This window comes from Poromitra crassiceps (genome assembly GCF_964638095.1).
Source record: "Poromitra crassiceps genome assembly, chromosome: 12".
Lineage (NCBI taxonomy): Eukaryota > Metazoa > Chordata > Actinopteri > Beryciformes > Melamphaidae > Poromitra > Poromitra crassiceps.
In genome coordinates this window covers 19702966-19723576 of record NC_139632.1, presented here as the reverse complement: position 1 = coordinate 19723576, position 20611 = coordinate 19702966, and the positions used below count along the sequence as shown (strand labels likewise).

The 20611-nt window shown below is 41.1% G+C and overlaps 2 protein-coding genes across 2 annotated transcripts in view; both read right to left on the bottom strand.

The window, feature by feature from the left end:
* Positions 1-475: 475 nt before the first annotated feature.
* LOC310785898 (cytochrome P450 2J2-like) overlaps positions 476-20611 on the bottom strand; it is a gene marked incomplete at both ends in the record, with an annotated part of 35188 nt that continues 15052 nt past the window's right edge. The window contains 6 exons of the mRNA XM_083647065.1: positions 476-651; positions 959-1100; positions 1693-1880; positions 2752-2893; positions 3448-3621; positions 4341-4501. Of these exons, the coding sequence (XP_083503191.1) occupies positions 476-651; positions 959-1100; positions 1693-1880; positions 2752-2893; positions 3448-3621; positions 4341-4501 (983 nt within the window). The remainder of the gene's footprint in view (positions 652-958; positions 1101-1692; positions 1881-2751; positions 2894-3447; positions 3622-4340; positions 4502-20611) is intronic.
* On the bottom strand, positions 12934-20207 carry LOC310786940 (sterile alpha motif domain-containing protein 9-like; the record flags this gene model as incomplete). Its single annotated transcript, XM_083648281.1, is given in 6 exon segments — positions 12934-15858; positions 15862-17215; positions 17399-17718; positions 18479-18482; positions 19606-19740; positions 20095-20207. Coding segments are annotated over 6 exon segments (4851 nt in total).

The window sequence follows — 20611 nt, the reverse complement described above, 5'->3', positions numbered from 1 at the left end:
CATCTGTCCTGGTTACATAACTCTGCTGTGTTCAATGTCAAACATTGGATAAAAGTAGTCATCACTCAGTTATTATACTTTAAACACACTGGGAATACAACATGCTGTAGTTACACTTAAATTGCCATTGCAATAACTATCAACTTGCCATCATTCTCGTCCGTCATTACATACTGTAAACATTTAACATACCCTTAGGACAATATTTAGATTTGGGAACATCGAAATGTGTTTACTAGACACCTTGAGGATTACAAAAAAGGTTAGAAAAATATATGGGGCATGGGGACCCCCCCTTCCTACTGGACTGATTGTGCTTAATAGGCACCATTAAGTATTGGTCTTTGAGGCAAGCTAGCCACACCTGCGCCCTTCATATGGCAGATGCCGTCTGAGGTGTTTAACTCGATCTAATTCGTTATCGTTAGCATTAATGTAGCATACAGTCCACAGGGAATATGCTTCAGGCAGGGGCTCAGCGGGCTTTGGCGTAGATCTTGAAGGGGTGCGGTGTGCGCGTGGCTCCGATGATCCCTTCTGTCCTCAGCTCGACTCCCTCCAGAGTGGAGAAAGAGTACTTCTGGAATAAACTGACGAAAAACAAGAACACCTCCATTCTTGCCAGGCCCTCTCCTAGACACGCACGCCTTCCTGTGGAAAACAAACGCAATGCAAAAGCAGGCTAGGGTTGTGATGTCACCTCTCAGCATGCTCTCTCACGCACACATCTACTACTACAGCTTTTCTATAAGCTGCATGACTTTATTCCTCATGGTCAGTTCTACGGAGTAGTAGTAGGTAGGCGTTAACCTGACGCTGCCAGATGGGGGCGGTATTGTTTTCACAACGCCACACACCACACTGGTGTTGTGAAAACAATACCACCCCCATCTGGCAGCGTCAGGTTAGGTAGGAGTTAGTTCAGTATCAAATCAATGTCTTAAGTTGTCTAATTTACCTGCAGAGAAAGGCAAGAAAGCGTCCCTCCTCACAAACTTGCCGTCGGCATCCAGGAAGTGACCAGGGTTGAAGGTGTCCGGTGTCTCCCATTCATGCTTGTCAAACAGCACAGAGGTCAGGTTGGGCATCAAAGAGGTTCCCTACACACCACACAAGAAAACACTCAACCTCCTGTAGCCTACTGACTCAAGTGTGCGAACGGCTGGTTTGTATTACGAAGCAGAAATTTGATGGTAATCTTCCATGGGAGCAACTTTTATCTAGAATGTTCTTTTCCCCCCCAGCTGTTTGAGTGTAGTCATGTAATGACTGGATCAAGTCAACAAGCTGGTGGTGACACAGTAAAGAGATGGCTTATAGTCACAGGGTCACTGCTGAAAGGATGACACAGGCAGTATTGTGTTTATCAGGTGATGTGATGTGTTACGCTGTCCCGACTCCATAGTTTTGTCAACAATTATGTGGAGTGAAATATTCTTATTGTCTGGAGCTCTGGACTATTTCAGGATAATTGTTTCAGAATACGCTTCAACCAACAGCAATAAAACAACTATTGACTTATGCATGCACATAATTACTTACAACCTTCCAGTGTTGTGTTTACCCCGAGTATGTTGACAGCAATGACAGCAACACTGGCTGACATTCCCCCACGTACAAGATGCCATGTTTTCCAAGAAACATTGACACAAAGCCTGTTTACACTGATGCGGCGGTCTATGAGTAGATCACCTTGGGTATGAAGTAACCCCCCAGCGTTGTGTCCTTGGTGGCCATCCTGAGTCCGTTGAGGGGAACAATGTTTCCCATCCTCTGGATCTCATGGATGACAGCATCAGTGTAGGGCATGTTGGGTCTGTCGGCCATAGTGGGCTGGCGCGTCTGTCCAATCACTGTGTCTATCTCTGCCTGGACTTTCTCTAGGTGGTGAAATGGAAGTTAGTTATTAATTGGATCAATTAAACTGACTTTGTAAACCCAAATTTAAGTTGGGTGGTGTTTGACAACTTGGGTATGAATCACGATAGTCTTGTATGGCTATACCAGTGTTGTAGTCGAGTCACTACAGTATATCTTAAGTTGAGTCTTGAGTCCAAGTCCACGTCACCAAACAAAATTCCAAGTCAAATCCGAGTTATGTCACCATTACCTGATTCCGAGTTACTGAACAGGAGCGTGAATCCATATGTAGGTGGAACACACGTGCCTGCCCTTGGAACAAAATTGAATGTCATGGTATTAATATACCGGTTGTTATCTTATGCCAAATTATTCAGGCCTATTACAAAAATAACAAAAACAACTTGATCAATTAACAAGTCCGAGTCCTCGTCTACAACTTCCGAGTCAGAATGCATGAGTGCTTGAGTCCAAGTCCGAGTCATCAGTGCTCAAATCAAAGTCGAGTCACAAGTCCTGAAAATGACTCCAGGACACTTGAGTATTACAACACTGGGCTATACATATACACATACACATCTATATACAGTACATAGACATACGCACATTATGCACTGGTTGCTTGGATAATCTCAGACTTGAAAAGAAAAAAAATTGAGAATGCACAAATAAGATCTGCGTCAGAAAATGCTTTTGGCAGGCTCGTTCTCGGTTATAATAAAAAATGTCATCCATGTGGACTAAACCATGTGGACTAAACCGGCCAAATGGTTATGATGTGATGGTCTATGAATCTCAACAGGTAAATTATCTTTTCACTTGAACTCCAGCTTTTGATCAGCTACTGAGCTCCTCTGAGTTAGCAGGGATTCAATGTCCTTGAACACTCACCCTGGAACTGGGGGTGGTTGATGAGATAGATGAGGCCCCACTGCAGCGTCTTGGATGTGGTTTCAGTGCCAGCCAGGAACAGGTCCAGACAACACAGAACCAGGTTCCCTTCGTAAAAGCCCAGTTCACGGTTTTCTTTGTTCTGTCAGGCAGATTGGAGGCATAGATGAGTGTGCAAAACATCCTGTCAGTTTATAGGAGGGATCATTTTGGTTCATAGTACTGATTGGATAAGACTCATTCAGAGTCGGACCAATAAACTGTCTGCTAATCACACACCTGTGAACTAAACATTTTAATGCACTAAATTCACCACTCACACTGCTACTTATGTGTCCCTTAGTTTGCTAATGAACAAGAATGAGTGTATTTTGCTTGGCAGAAGAACAATTACAAGTTTTTTAAGTGATCAATTAAAAGATTGATTGATTAGGAATTTGCATTTTTTTTTTATACAATTATGTTACACCTACAGGTGTGGCCAGAAATGCAACATGCTTCAGTTTCCCATAGAGAGCAGTGCAATGCTTTTCTGCCTCATGTGATTTAGTGTTGATTTGTTCTTTGATTAAAGATATTACAAATTTAAAGTTAGTTATGTGGCTTTACGTAAGCCAAAGCTGTGCATTACAGTGAAGAAGTGGATTCAAGACAGACAGGTGAACAGATGGACATGGTGGCCATTGTCTTCCATACTTTCTCCTCGATGAGGAAGGCGTCGATGTAATCTCGTGGGTTGCTGGAGTCCAAGTCCAACTTGTGTCTCTCTATCTCTCCACTGATGAAGGCCCCCAAGGATTTATTGTGTCTGAAGATGTCATTGTGAGGCCCTGGCAGGTGCTTCATCAGGCTGGGGAATGAATCGTAAAGCTGTTTGGAGAACAAAACAGAGGAGTTCTTCAATGCGGTTGTTTTTATCCAAGATATTACTATATAGCTCATGGCTTTTAGTTAACACAAGTCAAAGGAGTCCTTGCAGTGACAAATCTGCATACATGCATATAGACATCTGCATATAATTATTTTTGTCCATATAAAAAATATTTATTGGATCAGTAAAGACCATTGTGAAATATATAGCAAACTTAATATCTTGGGGGAGGCAGATAGCTTATTTCTGCTCCTTTACTGAAAACACTACAAGAACAAAATATAGGAATGAGTGTTGAAATGTTTGTTTAACCCATTGATACCTGATGCAGCATTTGCGTGTATATCCCTCATTTGTGTGTGTATCCCTTTAAGACCACGTGACACGGTCTTAAAGGGATACACAAACAAATGCATCAGGTATCAATGGGTTCAATCATCTAACAACAAAAAGACACAGGCACCAAAACACACAAAATAAATAACTAACTCTAACCCTCAGTAAAATAAGTAACTAACTCTAACCCTCAGTAAAATAAGTAACTAACTCTAACCCTCAGTAAGTACAAAGAAAGCTTCACAAATTGTTATGAAATAATTCATTATAATAATATAATATAATATAATAATAACATAACAATGTAAAATAAAATTTCTTGTTTTGAGTAGATGCATCCATGCTAGTTTAGCTGTGTGTCTGAGCTGCTTCTGCATCTTACATGAGCCCATATGGAGCCTTGCAGATAGACTGTTTCCGTCAGGTTCGTCAGCATGGTCTGGAAGTTGTGGTCACTGTAGTCGAACCGTCTCCCAAACACTATCTGGCAGATGATGTTGGACACAGCATTGTTGAACAGGTGCACAGGGTTAAATGGTTCCCCTGAACAGAAGAAAGGTCTTTTTAAACCATCAGAAATAGAACACTGTGATTATTTTAGTTTCATTTTTCATTTTGTTCTTTTTGCCAACCTCTCTCCTCCTCCATCCCCTCCTGTAGATGGCAACTCTCCTCACAGATGCTCTGCTCCATGGACCTCTTACCCAGACCAAACGTTCGTAACGTAGTCATGGCAAAACGCCGCTGTCTTCGCCATACATGCCCATTACTAAAGAAAAGACCCGCTGGGACAGAGGTTTATTTGTATAGCACATTTCATACACAGGCAATTCAAAATGTTTTACATAAAATGGATAAAAAAGAAAAGAGCATAGAGCGTTACAAGGTAAATTATAAGATTCAAAAGGATGAGTGAATTCATATGCATGCTTACAGTATATCTTAAAGGGATACACCACTTTTTTGGAAGTTTAGCTCATTTGCCACATCCCCCCCACATAACCAAGATACACCATGCCTTACCAGCACTGTCCGCTCAGTTTACAGTGAGCTACAGTCGTGAGGTTAGTAATTATCGCCATAGAATGGAAGCTAATGGTACAGCTTTTAAAAATCTGCCAAAACACACATCTCACGGCGCCAAAATACATGTTGTGCTTTGGGTACTCACCACATGATGAAATATTAATCCAAAATGCACATAATTGGTCTTTTTGGAAGGAAAAGAGCTAGCCGGCACTACTTTCCAAACATGGCCGCCGACCTCTTTTCCTTCCAAAAAGACAGAAACTTCCAAAATCAAAACTTCCAAAAAAGTGGTGCATCCCTTTAAATTATGCACTATTGTGAATGAATTCTGTAAATCCCCCCACTTCCCCATATCACTTATTCACAGTTACGTCCTACTTTTGGCTTGATAACTAGGATGGAGGTTGATCACCTGAGTTCTGATGTGTGTGTGTGTGTGTGTGTGTGTGTGTGTGTGTGTGTGTGTGTGTGTGTGTGTGTGTGTGTGTGTGTGTGTGTGTGTGTGTGTGTGTGTGTGTGTGTGTGTGTGTGTGTGTGTGTGTGTGTGTGTGTGTGTGTGTGTGTGTGTGTGTGTGGGATGTGTGAGACCAGTCAGCCTGCTGGATTCACCTGAGTTCCCTGAATAGAGTCTGGTTACCATTGGGCTGTAAGGCCGATCCGTGAAGTTCTCAGCCTGTGTCACTATGGCTTCCTTCACCATCTTGTACCCCGACACAAACACTGTCTTGTCTCTTCCCAGACGCATGCAGAACACATTCCCATAAACATCAGCGAGCTGTGTATGCAAGAGCAGATAATAAGTCCCCTGTTGTCCTGCATGTGACTCTAGTAAAAATGCATGTGTCAGGACAATATTTTCAAAACAATGTGACTTGCAATCAACAGGTTTTTAACATGGTTTTCTTTGTTATATGTATACTTTTTATTGTCATTAGTTATCTATTTCATTTGAAACAATATTTTGATCAATTACAAATACTGTATCACTCCCCCCCTCCCTTTAGTGTTTTTATTACTTTCCTATGTCATCTATGGATTTTCTGTTGAAGTCATGCAAATTTAGACATTTAGGTAAGGTATTTAAACTCTGCTGCTGTATAGTTAACGGTGTTATGTGGGAACTAGTTGATATGATGCAGTGACAGTAGCCTACTATTGCAGTGCAGTTAATATTGATTAGCTCAGTGATTCTCAACCTTTTTCCTATCAAGGACCCTAATTTAGTCCACATCATAGACACAGACCCCCATGAGATTTTGTCTGACCCACATCTGAGAATATCCTTTATTGCTAGATGTGATTTTGTCCAGAGGTCCATGACTATCTGTACTGTAGGTAGAGAGATAACGGTGCAACTATGATCAAAACAGTCAGTCATTCTTCTACATTTAAATGAAATGGTGAAGTTTAAGAATTCATCAGTTTGTTGGGGACGCCTTGGAACCCCGTCAAGGACCCCTCGTTGCGAACCACTGGATTAGCTAATTATTTTTTCTATTCAACATTGTCAGGGTGTTCAAATGCCCTATATCAGGGATCTTAAAATGTTTGCCATAAGTAATCCAGAATCATTTACAGTGCTTTCAAGGTTTTTTACTCTCCTCATGTAGACACACGTGGATTATGGAAATTCCTTAATGCTGCTTACCTTGGTGAGGTAAATGTGAGGCTGTTGAGTATCAATGCTGAACACATTTCCTAAAAGAGGGAGAGCTGGTGGTCCCGGAGGAAAGTTGGCTGGATTCCTTTTCATAAGAACATAAGCAATCAGGAGAAGGGCAAAAGTAAAAAGTAGTATTCCGTTGAGGTCAAGACCCAGAGACAGATGACAGAGCCACATTGTGAAGCAGAGGCAGCGAAAAGGAGGACAAGAGTGTATCAATGTTTGGCCCCTCACTTGCTCCACCATTCATAAGATGGGGCGGTACTGCGCTGATTCCCAACTTATGTAGATGTGTTGATCTATGTGCATAACAGCTGTTGGGCAGAGAGTTGAGTTGAGACATCCATTTCTTCACCAAATAATAGACTATGTAGAGCAAGAGGGAAAAACCTGAAAACAGTCTAAATCATGCACACCATATAAAAAAAAGAGTAAAATCCGAAAAGCTTTCTGCCATCTCCTGTCTACTTTGCTGCCCACCAGCCTGTTTATAATAGCCAAAATTAGATCCTCATGGTGTCCCACTGTAGGTTGCAGCTTTTGCTGTGCCATCAACCAATAAAAAAACATGGAATAATAATTGGTTCACACATTTCTTGATTAAATTATATCTTTGTGCCATAAAGAGGGATGAAAAGGGGGTGGCAGTGATACAAAGGGGATGGTTTTTGACTATTTTTATTTCAAGGGGGTGACATCCCTTTGCATCCCTCTTCAAATTGACTATGAGTAGGACATTCTACTAGTCTTTCCACAGCTGTTAGTCTACTGTGTTTATGGGTACATCTATTGGCAGTGAAACAAAACTGCAGCTTACATGTAGTCAAATAATGCAGATTTAATGGCCTGTCTAGATAAATCTATTACACTATTCATCCAGGCGAACCATGCTGTAGGCCTACCAGATCTTTCTCAGATATTATCAGTTGAACCCTGCTGTAGGCCTACCAGATCTTTCTCAGACATTATCAGTTGAACCCTGCTGTAGGCCTACCAGATCTTTCTCAGACATTATCAGTTGAACCCTGCTGTAGGCCTACCAGATCTTTCTCAGATATTATCAGTTGAACCCTGCTGTAGGCCTACCATATCTTTCTCAGATATTATCAGTTGAACCCTGCTGTAGGCCTACCATATCTTTCTCAGATATTATCAGTTGAACCCTGCTGTAGGCCTACCAGATCTTTCTCAGACATTATCAGTTGAACCCTGCTGTAGGCCTACCAGATCTTTCTCAGACATTATCAGTTGAACCCTGCTGTAGGCCTACCAGATCTTTCTCAGATATTATCAGTTGAACCCTGCTGTAGGCCTACCATATCTTTCTCAGATATTATCAGTTGAACCCTGCTGTAGGCCTACCAGATCTTTCTCAGACATTATCAGTTGAACCCTGCTGTAGGCCTACCAGATCTTTCTCAGATATTATCAGTTGAACCCTGCTGTAGGCCTACCAGATCTTTCTCAGATATTATCAGTTGAACCCTGCTGTAGGCCTACCATATCTTTCTCAGATATTATCAGTTGAACCCTGCTGTAGGCCTACCAGATCTTTCTCAGACATTATCAGTTGAACCATGCTGTAGGCCTACCAGATCTTTCTCAGACATTATCAGTTGAACCATGCTGTAGGCCTACCATATCTTTCTCAGACATTATCAGTTGAACCCTGCTGTAGGCCTACCAGATCTTTCTCAGATATTGGCTGAGTTTCCCAACAAAGAAGCTTCTTAAGAGTTAAGAAGCTTCTTAAGGCGTTAAGAAGCTTCTTAAGGAGTTAAGAAGGCTCCATAGAAGTGTTTCCCAAACGCCTTCTTAACAGAAGAGAAAAATAAAAAAAATAGAAGGCTCTTAAGAAGCATCTTAACTGGAGCTGTCCACCATCTCGATGTGAGAGGTCCTCTGCGGCCCACTTGATGGCACTCTGAGCCCACCAGTGGGCCACGACCCAGTGGTTGAGAAACACTGTTGTAGAATAACCTAATCATGGTCATGTTAAACTTTATTAAACATTATTTATTTCAGACATGGACTGCAGTTCAAATTGCTTTATATACACAGCATACAACAAAACAGAGAAACACTACAGAATTTAAGCAACCTTGGGTTCTGTGAAAGGTGCTATATAAATCCACAACATTATAAAAGGAATCCATTCTGATTAGAGGAATATGGCCTACGGTAAAACATTTAAAACACAAGTAACCATACATAGAGGGGAGATTTTCAAGTGTTCCCCAATTTTAAACACTAAAGGGTGCATGAAAGAAAGGAAAAAGGGAAAAACACAAGAGGAACAGTGGACACAAGTATGCTTTTGCCTGACGCGGCTGGATCTGCCAGTGTTTTGTCATTAACTCATTGAATGCCATGGACGTCCTTCGACGTCCAATTAAATAGTGACGTAGAATGCCACGGACGTCCTTCGACGTCCAATGCGTTTTTTGACGGTGGGACGTCGATCAAAGCCTTCCGCAGCTCCTGTACAACTATAGTAGCTATTGGAGGTGTATAACCTATTTTACGGACTCATTAGGTGGCGACAGTGCTTGCTCGGTGCAGTCCAGATTAGAGACAGGTCCGAGAAACAGCCTAAAAGCCGTGGATCAAAGACAACCCGATGCATGCTCCCAGAGCCATTTGCTCTGTCGCGGGAGCTGACATTGGCTCCGAACAGGAGTCAATCCGCGCTCACAACTGAGCCCCTCTGTCCCTGTCTGTCTGTCTGTCTGTCTGTATAGTTTCTCCAACCGATTAGCAGCCAGGAAAGCAGCCCCTGACGCCAAACCATTCAGCAATCCGGGTTGGCTCTTCCCTGCTGTGGCGCTGAGAGCCGACAGCAGCACACAAACGCACACTCCGAAAATATAATGGTTGCGTGAGGCTGTGTGCAGTGTGGGGAGGAGTTTACGGGGGGAGGGGGGGAGGGGGGTGGTGCACGCAGGGCATCACACAACAACTACGTCACTACATCAGAAAATATTATCTTCAGACTCAGTGAATGTGCTTGAAATGCTGCATTTCACAAAAGGCGGATTATCTCAGCTAATAATTTGAAAAGCCTGAAAACGCTGAAAACAACCTATCTTCTCCGGCTCATAACTAAAGAACGGAAAATGGTATCAATAAACTTTTTTTTGCTGATGATACAATAGAGCCAGCTCGTTCTTGTGCGTGTTCGGTGTTTACATAGTAATATCACACAATATTCTGTGGGCCTCGAGAAATCACTGAAAACGCTCTGAAAACTCTGGCACTGGGAGCATCCGTTCTCCAAAAGTGGCTGGCACTGAATGAGTTAAGAAGGTGTTAAGAATGCCCCAGACCCTTCTTACAAAACCTTCTTAACGAAAGATCATCTTAGCGCTAAGAAGCTTTTGGGAAACGCAGCCTTCTTAACGGAAGATAATTGGAAGATAATTTTAGGCTAAGAAGCAATCGGGAAACACGTTGGCTTCGTTGGCTTCTTACGGGAGCCTTAAGAAGGGTCAAAGAAGCTTCTTAGCGCTAAGAAGCTTTTGGGAAACGCATGCCTTCGTAAAGAAGCAATTGGGAAACGCGTTTGCTTCTTAAGGGGCCCTTAAGAAGGGTTAAATTAGCTTCTTAGCGCAAAGAAGCTTTTGGGAAACCCAGCCATTATCAGTTGAACCATGCTGTAGGCCTACCAGATCTTTCTCAGATATTATCAGTTGAACCCTGCTGTAGGCCTACCAGATCTTTCTCAGATATTATCAGTTGAACCCTGCTGTAGGCCTACCAGAGCTTTCTCAGATATTATCATTTGGACTATACATTCATATTCATAATGCACAGAAAAGGAAATGGCAACCTACCAGCTGGGTTTGACTGGGTAAACTAATGGTGTAGGTTTAAATATAATGCGTGATTTGGTAGGAGGTTTACATGTAGGCCTAAATGTAATGAGGTCTTTAACTTAAACAGAGGAGAAATATGTTTTTAAATAGAAGAATCTAGATAAATCCCATTCATCTACAGTTGGGGGCGGTAACGTGCTGCATTTGACTACAATCAAAATACAAAAGAAAAAAGTGACCAGCCAAATCAGTAATTTAGATAATCTAGCATGCTAAGTAGCCAGCCACCGAAGATAATGACATGCTCAGCCAAGCCAATAGTAGCCTATTTATTTGTTTGTTTAAATGGATCCCCATTAACTTTATTAGTTACTACCTACAGTAAGGTTAATGGGATGATAGCCGATCCAGTAGGGTTGCTAGTCTCAGCGTGCTAGTTGAAGACCTGACAGAGCATCAAAAAGCCAGATTTTAACTTAACTGCATGTTTTCAGAGAAGTTATGGTGGATAATTCTGACACCTATGGGACATTGTAAAAAAACATTCCACATTATAGCTACTTTATTTCCATGTTTAATTAATAATTATCTGCTCAGGTTTTCAGAATATAAATTTGAGATGCTTGTGTGTTATCACCACAGTATTGGAACTTTCCATATTTGATAAAGAAAGACATTCAATTTCCTTCATTAGCAGTTAGATTTTAATATATTAAGGCTTGGCATCAATAGATTCATCATCAGTTCAAATATTAATGTTACATCAAATAGACACATTGTATAACTTTGATGCTATTGAAAATATGCAACAAACTTTCATAAGGAAGACTATGATTCAGGTACAGATACGTCTTGACTTAATACCAAAAAATGCATGCAGCAATACTGTAATCAGATCTCACTGAATAATAATTGGTAATAGGGCTATTTCAGCAATTGTAATTGGGATGGGGGGGGGGGGGGTGTTCCCTGGGGTGTTCCCTGACATTGAGGTGTATGTGAAGAACTGCTGCATTCAAACCCACAAGTGTTTTCCTTAAGATCAGGTGTAGTGCATGAAAAAGTGCAACAAGTCTGCCATTATTTTGCATTACATCTAGCAGAATGACGGTTGATTACAAAATGAATTGCATAAATGTATGGTTATCCAGAACCTTAATTTGAAACAGAAACATTTGTTGTTGTTACATTAACATTAACTTAAAAACATTAACATAAACATTAACTTAAAAACATTAACATAAACATTAACATGTAGTTGTTACATGTCTTGTTACATAAAACATAATCTTGTAAACAGTCAATTGTTAATATAATTACTAATAAGTAAATAGAAAATTTAAAGCAGTTTGGCATAATGTGGTCATGATTTTCAAGAGTCTTCCCCATAGCCATACCACCTAAAATAATCTTTTAGTCATTGTGACCAGTGCTCAAATTCAGATTCGTGAATAAGTGAGAGTTTGCTGGTAGTCTGTTAAAAACAACAAAACAGCAACATACAATTCCCTTTTTTGGCCTGTTTCTTAAAAATCGAATAATAATTAATGTTATTTGAATAGCACCTTTCTTAACAAGGTTACAAGGTGCTTGTACAAGTAAAAAATAAAATAAAATCCAATACAAATAAAATGAAATTAAAACATATTACTTATAGGCATATAGGCAACTGATGTCAGATACTACTACATTAGATAGATAGAGTACTTTATTTATCCCCAGAGGGAAATTCTGGTGTTACAGCAGCAGTAACATCAATGACAGCAACAGCAACATTACAGCTACTTCAGCCTTGCAAACAGGAGCAATGTCATGTCATACATGTCATGTATAGTACTCCAAGCAGTGGAGTAATGTATTTTCCTGGCTGGGTCCAGACGTTTGAATACATCTGGTAATGAATTTCAAGGCTTCTGCACCTAGCCTCAGACTGAAAAGTCTACTTGTGACACTCCATTTCCATCCAATGTTTACATCCCAGGCAATTCTACACCAGTAGGCTACCTGTAACTATGGCAACAAGATAAACATGCCAGTGTGTTCCACTACCCACCACATCTCTTTTTGGTATATTGTGGTATTTTATTAAATTTAATGATACTCTTAGCCTGGGTAGTGGATGGGTGGTGGTAGGGGGGCTGCCCTGGGTGTGCGGAGCCGGGAGAGATGCACCTGGGCTGGGTAGTGGTTGGGTGGTGGTAGGGGGGCTGGCCTGGGTGTCTGGTGGCCGGGAGAGAGGCTATTATGAATTTTGAATTTCTTTCTGGTAATCTGCCTTTTTTTAAGCCTCTTTTTCATTTCGGTCCAGTCTGTATTTATGCCCGATTATTGTTGAAGATCAGCACTATTTGATACCCTCCCTTTAGTGGTTTATTTGCATGCTATTTACTTCAACGTTAAAGTCTTCTGTCCATCCTCTATGTCAGTGCATGTAAACCACTGTTTACATCTGCAGTAATGAAATGTGCTCATGGATCATTTTCATACCTAATATCATAGGCCACAGGACCTTCCATGCTGAATCCAAGGTAGAAGGACACCTCCTCCTGGCTGTAACCAGTGCGTACACCGCCCAGGTAAACGGGACGCACAAGCATTTTAAGGCTGCCGCCATAATGAACATAAATGTCGCCATTTTCTGATTGTCCTTTAACCCGTAGCAGCATACTTTGGACCTTTGGCTCTTTCCATACTGCACCACTCTGCCAGAGATGGTGCAGTTTACGTGGTTGGCCAGTTGAGTCACTGGCAGAGGCTTGATCAAGCTTCCCCTTTGAAACAATTCGCTTCAGTCCACTGGATTTCCCAAGGTAGAAGTGAGCAATGGCACTTCTTGCTGGAAACATGTGAGAGAAGCGTCGATGAAATGACTTCTTGGCTGATGTAACATAAAGATTGAAATTTTTGTATGTTGCTGAGTTTTCAAGCTTGTGGTCTTTTGTAGGCCACATGAGCAGCATAGAGAGGTAGTACAGCTCTGTATATTTTGATTGGGTCCCCTCATTCTGCAACTCCTCATTGAGAAGGTAGACCAACTCTTCATATTTTTTCAGCAATTTGGAGGTGGGCTTGATGCTGTGAAGAATAATGTTTGCTAAGATGAAGTTGACCGTGTCTGACATGCTCCTAGAGTTGTCAAATACAAACTGCCATTTATTCAGAATGTACTCCATTTCCACTCCAGTTTTGTCACTCAAACACTGCAGGAGCCCAGCAAATGAGTCAGCTCGTTTTAATTCCAGATAGTTCCTCTGATCTGCTATCTCCTGACTTAGACTCAGCTTGGGGTTGTTGGCTTTTTCAGATGCCTTCTCCTCTTCTGAAATACAGAATACACGTACATACTTTCTAAAGTACCCTGACACCCTGCGTTTGTTTATGTCATCTGCTGTTCCCCTCTCCAATGACCTAGCCTTTAGGTATGTGAAGTATTCCTCAAAGAAGCTGAAAATTTCCTTCAGCCTTGGCTTCAGAGAGACCAGAAACCCCACGTGGTCTGCAAGGACAGTGACAAACTGGTTATTGGTTGTGTTGCTGATTTCATGAAACTTGATCACTGGGAGGTTACCTTTGAGGAATTGTAGCATTGTATCCTTCTTATGTCTGTCACTGACACTGAAAAGAGGGATGTGTTGAATCACATCAAAAATGATCATCATGACTTCTGTATCTCCTACATAGCCTGATGTATTGAAGGAACTGTGTCTCTTTCTGCTGTGCACATCTAATGGATCTATTGGTTCATCCTTCTTGGCTAGGTCCTGTGACTTCCTGAATGCATTTATAGCATTGGATGCTAATTTTATGCAAGTGTCAAGTGCTTCAGGGGTGAGATCCTTAGACTGCTCAATTTCATTTTTGAGCTGGATGAGCTGGCTCTTGTACATCTGCCCGACTGTGTCTGCAATGTAGGAACTTTTAGAATTTTTCCCTTGTGCATCCCTGGCCCACTGGAGGGCAGATTTAAAGTTGTTCTCTTTCAGGTAGAAGTGTCGTGCCAATGCTTGTGGCAATGTTGCACTTTTGTCAAATCTGACTATTGCTCTTTCTAAGACTTCTTTGATTTTGTCCTCATGTATATTCTCAATCAAAGGAGAGAAGAATGTGTCTTTCTCATCTCCCTGTTCTTTCCTGTGACGTGTGATCAACATACTTTGGATGTTTTGGACCAGGATATCCTTTCCCATGCATGATTTGTAGAGACGCTCACAGTGCAACAGGTTGATTGTTATCTCAGCCAGAGAGAGTTTGTGTATTTGGGTAAGGATGTCAAGACAGTTCTTGGCAATCATTGGGTGTAAGAACCGTACTGCTTGATATGTGCCATGCTCTTCAACAATGAAATTGATCAGCAGTGTGGAATACGGGTTCATTTCTTCTTTGAACGTTTCTGTCTTCCACAGGGCATCCCTTATACCCACTAAGTCTTCACACAGAGAGAGTGACATGTAGGATCCATTGACGTAAGTGTTCAGCAAAGCTAAGAAGGAGAACAGCTTTCCTTGTTTGGTAGTGGTGTCCAGATCTTTAACAATGTTGCTCACCAGATTCGTGATGTAGCTCTCACTGAAATTTTTGGTCATGATCATGAAAGCATAGAACGTCTCAGCTTCTTCATGGAAAATCTTGAGTTGTCTTAGTTTCTCAGAAAACAACCTCTGCTCTTTCTGGGACAGATTGTTAGTGATGAAGACGTTTGCAATCCGGCTATTCCTGGTACTCTCATCCGGGAAATGGGCTCTCTCACAGTTCAGTATGATTACCATTATATTATGCCGCTTTCTTTCACTCCCCACACTCAGGATGCACTGCTTTAGGTCTTCTATATCATCCCAGTTGTCCACCAAGAGGAGAACAGGTGTGCAGGCTGACTGCTTCTGTTTGCCACAAGTCAGCAGGTGTGTGACTTGGATTGCAATTTCACTATTCGCTGCCATGTTGTTTTTCACAACAGCACATCTGAACTTTCTCCTCAAGCTCCAAAGAACATGCATTGCTAGAGTTGTTCCCCCACAACCTGGGCGATGAAAAAGGTTAATCATGACACAGGGGGTTGTGTAGCCCTCTACGGGAGTGATCAGATCATACAGCTCATTGTATTTTTCTCGTTTGATGAACGGCAGGCAGCCTGGCCTCTCCGAAAGGTAAAAGTTCCACCATGTAACTTGTCCTCCTCTGTAAAAGTCCTCCTCTGTTTTCTTCTTGAACTCCTGGAAAGACTCCATTGTTTCAATTTCTGTGTTCTCACATTCATTTTTACTTAATATGTCCAGAACAGTCATCAGCTCCTCATCTTTTTTTGTCAGGAGGACTGAGCTTGAGCCTGAGGATGGCAGGTATCTCCTAGAAGACCGTGTTTGAGCCTCTTTCAGCTTTTGGATGGTACTATTGATTTAGTTGAGACTCAGTTCATAGATGCATTTACTGGTGATGTCCACTTTACAGCGAGTCTCTATGATTTGCTTCCATTGGCTGAACACGATAGAGTCTTTGCATATGCAAAGCATATTGTCATCGCCCTCTAATGTGCGATAAATTGCACAGAAGGTCTCTATAATAGGGCTTGAGATGTCAGTGATGGCTGAGTGAAGGATGAAGACCACCAGCAGTCCATCCTTAGAAAGCAGATCTGGATTGCAGAGAAATGAAATCATGTTGTTGATATCTCCAGAGCGTTTCTGCAGCCATTCATTAGTTGTTAATGGTTTGTCCATCTCACTCTCCTCATTCACCCGTCCATTGCAGAAGATCCAACTTGTTTGCTTAAACAGATTCAGCTTTCCAATGACAGTTGATACACTGTCCTGGGTGATGTTGTACATCCGTGGGTAGTGCAGATTAGCTATGTGATCCTTTCGGAAAAAACTGCATGTTCCATCGACATCAGACTCTGGGTCAAACTCAAGTACTGCAAGCACATTCATGTCTTTCAGAAAACCCACGTGCTCCAGTTGGCTTGAATGACATTTGTTGGTAACAACAATGACTTGTGTGAATGTGTCTCTTCCACGAGTTATCATTTGTTTGAGCCTTTGGCCCTGGTGGCCATGAGTGAGGTGCTTTCCATCCCTCTCCTCTGCTAACTTGCGTGTTGATGCCCAACATTTTACTTCTTCAATCATACTTTTCATCTTCTCGTGGAGTATCCGGAGATTAGAATCTGCTAAAATGTTGATTGCCCTCGGGCCATCCCGGACAAACAGACATTCAGTTTTGCACTGATGCTCCTTCTGTGTTGATGCAATATTTAAGAAAGTATAGAAAACTTTCTCTTGTGTCTCTGCATATGTTGGAACTACATCAACCTCAATCACACATTTGTCTGAAGTTGTTCCATCTTGACATTGAACTTGGAAGAATTGAGGTGGTCTGATGCATGCTCTGGCAACAATTCTGTGTTCTTCAAAGTGCTCCCTCAGACATGATTCAAATGCCTCATTATATTTAGTGAAGGAGGTGACATTGTGCCCAATTACCTGACCATATCCCTGTCCTTCCTGGTTATTCACTCCAAAATGAATAGTACCATTGGTGCGTGAATTCATGCAGCTTGCAGCAAAACAAAATAGCTCTTTTGTGAATTCGTAAAGGATTTCTCTTTCACTGGCCTCCTTTATGTTTGGCAGGAGCTGATACTCATGAACAGGGTCAAGGAGATTGCTTTGACCAGCAACAGGAGGAAGAATGTCATTTTGTGTGTAAATGAAGGATGGGTCACTTTTGTCAAAGGGCCGGGCCAGACATATTGGCCTATTCAGGTGTAGAGATGTGTCTTCAGTCTTTTCTGTATGTAATCTCTTGCCATCTATTGTCTTTTCGTCTATTACAGATTTTATTTTATTTCTCATTGTCTGTAATAACAACATTGTGGAGCTTAGACTTTCAATACCAGAGTCTGAAGACACAGTTTCACAATTTCCTGATAACTCCCACCTCTCTGTGCTTGCCCTGTGCTCACCCGCCCTGATTTCATAATCACTTTCGGGCATCCTCACACTTCCCGCAATTGTCTCGGATTGCCTCCTCAACTTCTCAACTTGTCGTATGATTTGGATTGCCGGTGCTAGTGGCACACCAAACTCTAACAGGTCTTGTTTCTCAAAGGAGACCAAGCAAGCTCCTGACGTCTCTTCGTCATAGAGTTTCTGTGCAATTCGATCTGGTACTCGAAGTCTAATGATTAGCCAGTCTTTCACATGCTCCTTGGTCCAGTCTTCAAGCCTTAGCGGGAATTCATCAAGGTCATTTCCTCTCTGCACACCCAGTGGTAAAAATCAAAGGAAAATAAATCTTTATGCATTCATAACAGTAATATTGTCAGTATTATCAGTCTGATCATTGTTACATAACAAGATACATTATTAACATGATAAATCATGTCCTGCTCATTGCTACCCAATTAGTAATTACCAGAGGTGTGACAATAGGGTGTGACCAATTCAACTTTGCTCAAGTCCAAAGTTAGGCACAATGGCATAACTGTCACATTATTATTATAGGATGTCATTAATGTCAAGTCTCACATCTAAATATAGAACACCAATTGAAGTCAGAACAAATCGGAAGTAGTGCACCAATTTCATATCACAAAGAAAAATAAATATCTATCAATATAATTTTAATAGGATCAAAACTTGGTAAGAGCATCATGAGTTTGATTTCAGTTACAACTTCAATATGATTATTCCATACAAATCATGAAAAAATTTAATTCAGTCATCTGGTGGAACAAATCTCATAATTTTCAATTAAAGTAATTTACTCAACTCAAGTCAAGACTTTAGAAACTTTTTAAGTCATCAAAGTACAAGTCAAAGTCTCAAGGCATCAGAACCAAGTCTCAAGTCTTCTCTTCATGCATCAAGTCAGGTCTCAAGCAATTCAAATTGTGACTTGAATCTGACTTGAGTCCCCACCTCTGGTAAATAATATAAATTATATAAGCCAGAGGCTTTATCATACCATTTTTGCTCGTGCCCCTCCAACAGCCAATTGTGTTCCATGAGATCTCACATTCCTGCACACAGAAAAGAGATTTCACTTAATGCAACATATGATTCAATGTTTTTTTTAATCTAAACTAATCACTCCCATACCTATATAAACAATCATTTAGAAGCAAAACACATTACAATAACAGAAAAAATAAACAAAATAACACAACATGTAAAGTCTTGGACACATTGTAGCCTAGGTAAACCCAGCCCCCACGTGACCTGCTCTCTCAGTTCCCAGTCACATACTGACTGAGTGACTGACACTAGTGACTGAGAACAGGTCTGAGAGCAGGTCACGTGGGGGATGGGTTTACCCAGGCTAGACACATTGGGCCTTGTGTATTGCAAGAAGCAAAGTATCGTATGAGCTGGCGCCTTGGGGGTTAATGTCGTTTGAGCTGGCGTCTCGGGGGTTAATGTTTTATGAGTAATTATAATGATTGGATTATTACATCCTACTAAAGAAATACTTTGGGCCATTCATCCCAATTAATAATAACTAGAAAGTGAGCGTGCTCCTTTCTTTCTAGCGTCCCTCGCTGCCTCGCCCGTTGAACTGGCAGTGCTCATTTCTACAATGCCTCGTTGGTTTGCACTCAAGGTCTCGCTTGCTTCATGGGCTTGCAGATGCAATAACAATAATAATAATAATAATAATAATAATAATAATAATAATAATAATAATAATAATAATAATGCATTTTATTTGTAGAGCAGACTTTAAAATACAACAAAATCTCAAGGTGCTTCACAGAAAGAGTAAAACAATCATAGTACAATGTAAAAACTGGTAAATTTACATTTAAAAAATCATGCCATTATAGGCATAAACCATAAGCGTTAAGATCAGATGAATACAAATTTGTGACAAAATTTAGATATAAATTTTGATTATTATTATTTGCCATGTGCCAGAGTATTTGCACACAGCTCAACGCCTGCCCTTATATAGTGTTTAGGGGGCGTTACCTATGCTAATATAGTCAAAAAGTCAAAGTCAATTTTTTTCAATTACTAGCATATGTACCAAATCTAAAGAGCTAGCTCACTGCTTTACAGTCTTTACTTCTCTATTCAGCCATTAATAATGTAAACATAGTTGAGTTCAAGGAACACAGCGCAGGAGCAGAAAAGCCAACTTACAAATTTTTCCTGTCTTCAATAGTGCCAGGTTCAAGGGCCAGGGGAGGGCTCATTGACCTGTGACTCTTCGGGGACTTGTCTCTTTCTTGAAGGTTGGCATTCATCCTCTCTGTCTCAGCACAAGGAGGACTACTCCTGGAGGGATATAAGTTATGAATAGTGAGTACTCTCTACACACAGTACTCTAATATGACATGCTATTGCATGTAGCTAGCATCATAAAAAAAGAAGCGTTGGTGTGTCAGAGAAAGTCACATCTCAGCTCCGTTTACTAGGGAGTGGTGAATATGTCAGCACTTGGAATTACTGTTGTGTGTATGAAATGTTCTATATTTAAATGTGCCTTGCCTTTGCCTTACTTTGTAACTATGTGCCTTGCCCGAATTTATGAATCCTGATTGTTCATTCTCCATTCGGTCTACTTCTTTTAAGTGCATATATTGATGGGGGATAATAGTGACAGAAGAGAAGAGAAATTATAAATCATACCAGTCCTCTTGTGTATCAGGTTCCTGGCTGAAATCTGGAGGCCGGTTCCTTGAACTGTCACTCTTCATAGAAAGACAGCTTGGAGAGTCGGCTCTCTTCTGCTTGGCATCCATCTTGCCTACGTCACTACTGGCTGCTTGGTTTGCTTTTCTTTGATACAAACCTGTCCATTCTGCCAAGGTGTAGAGATTCAGTTCCTTTGCTAGAGAGGAAGAGTAAAAGAGGGGATGATGCAGCTGGACAATTTTACCCCCTTACGCCTCTTTTGTCTCACAGTGTGATATATTGTCATGTGAAAGGGAATATTTAAGAGGTTAAGTTTGGGAACCTCTGTGCTGTGAGCCAATCAGATTGCTTGATTTGAGAGAGCCATTTTTATAATTGGCCATAGGTTGCATTGTACAAAGGTTTCTCCTCATTTGGGCCCACATTTCGGTGAAAGTTGCAAAGCTGTAGCACGTATGCCTGATTTTTAATGAATTTTCAAAGTTTGAAACTTTAGGCGGTCGCTGTAGTG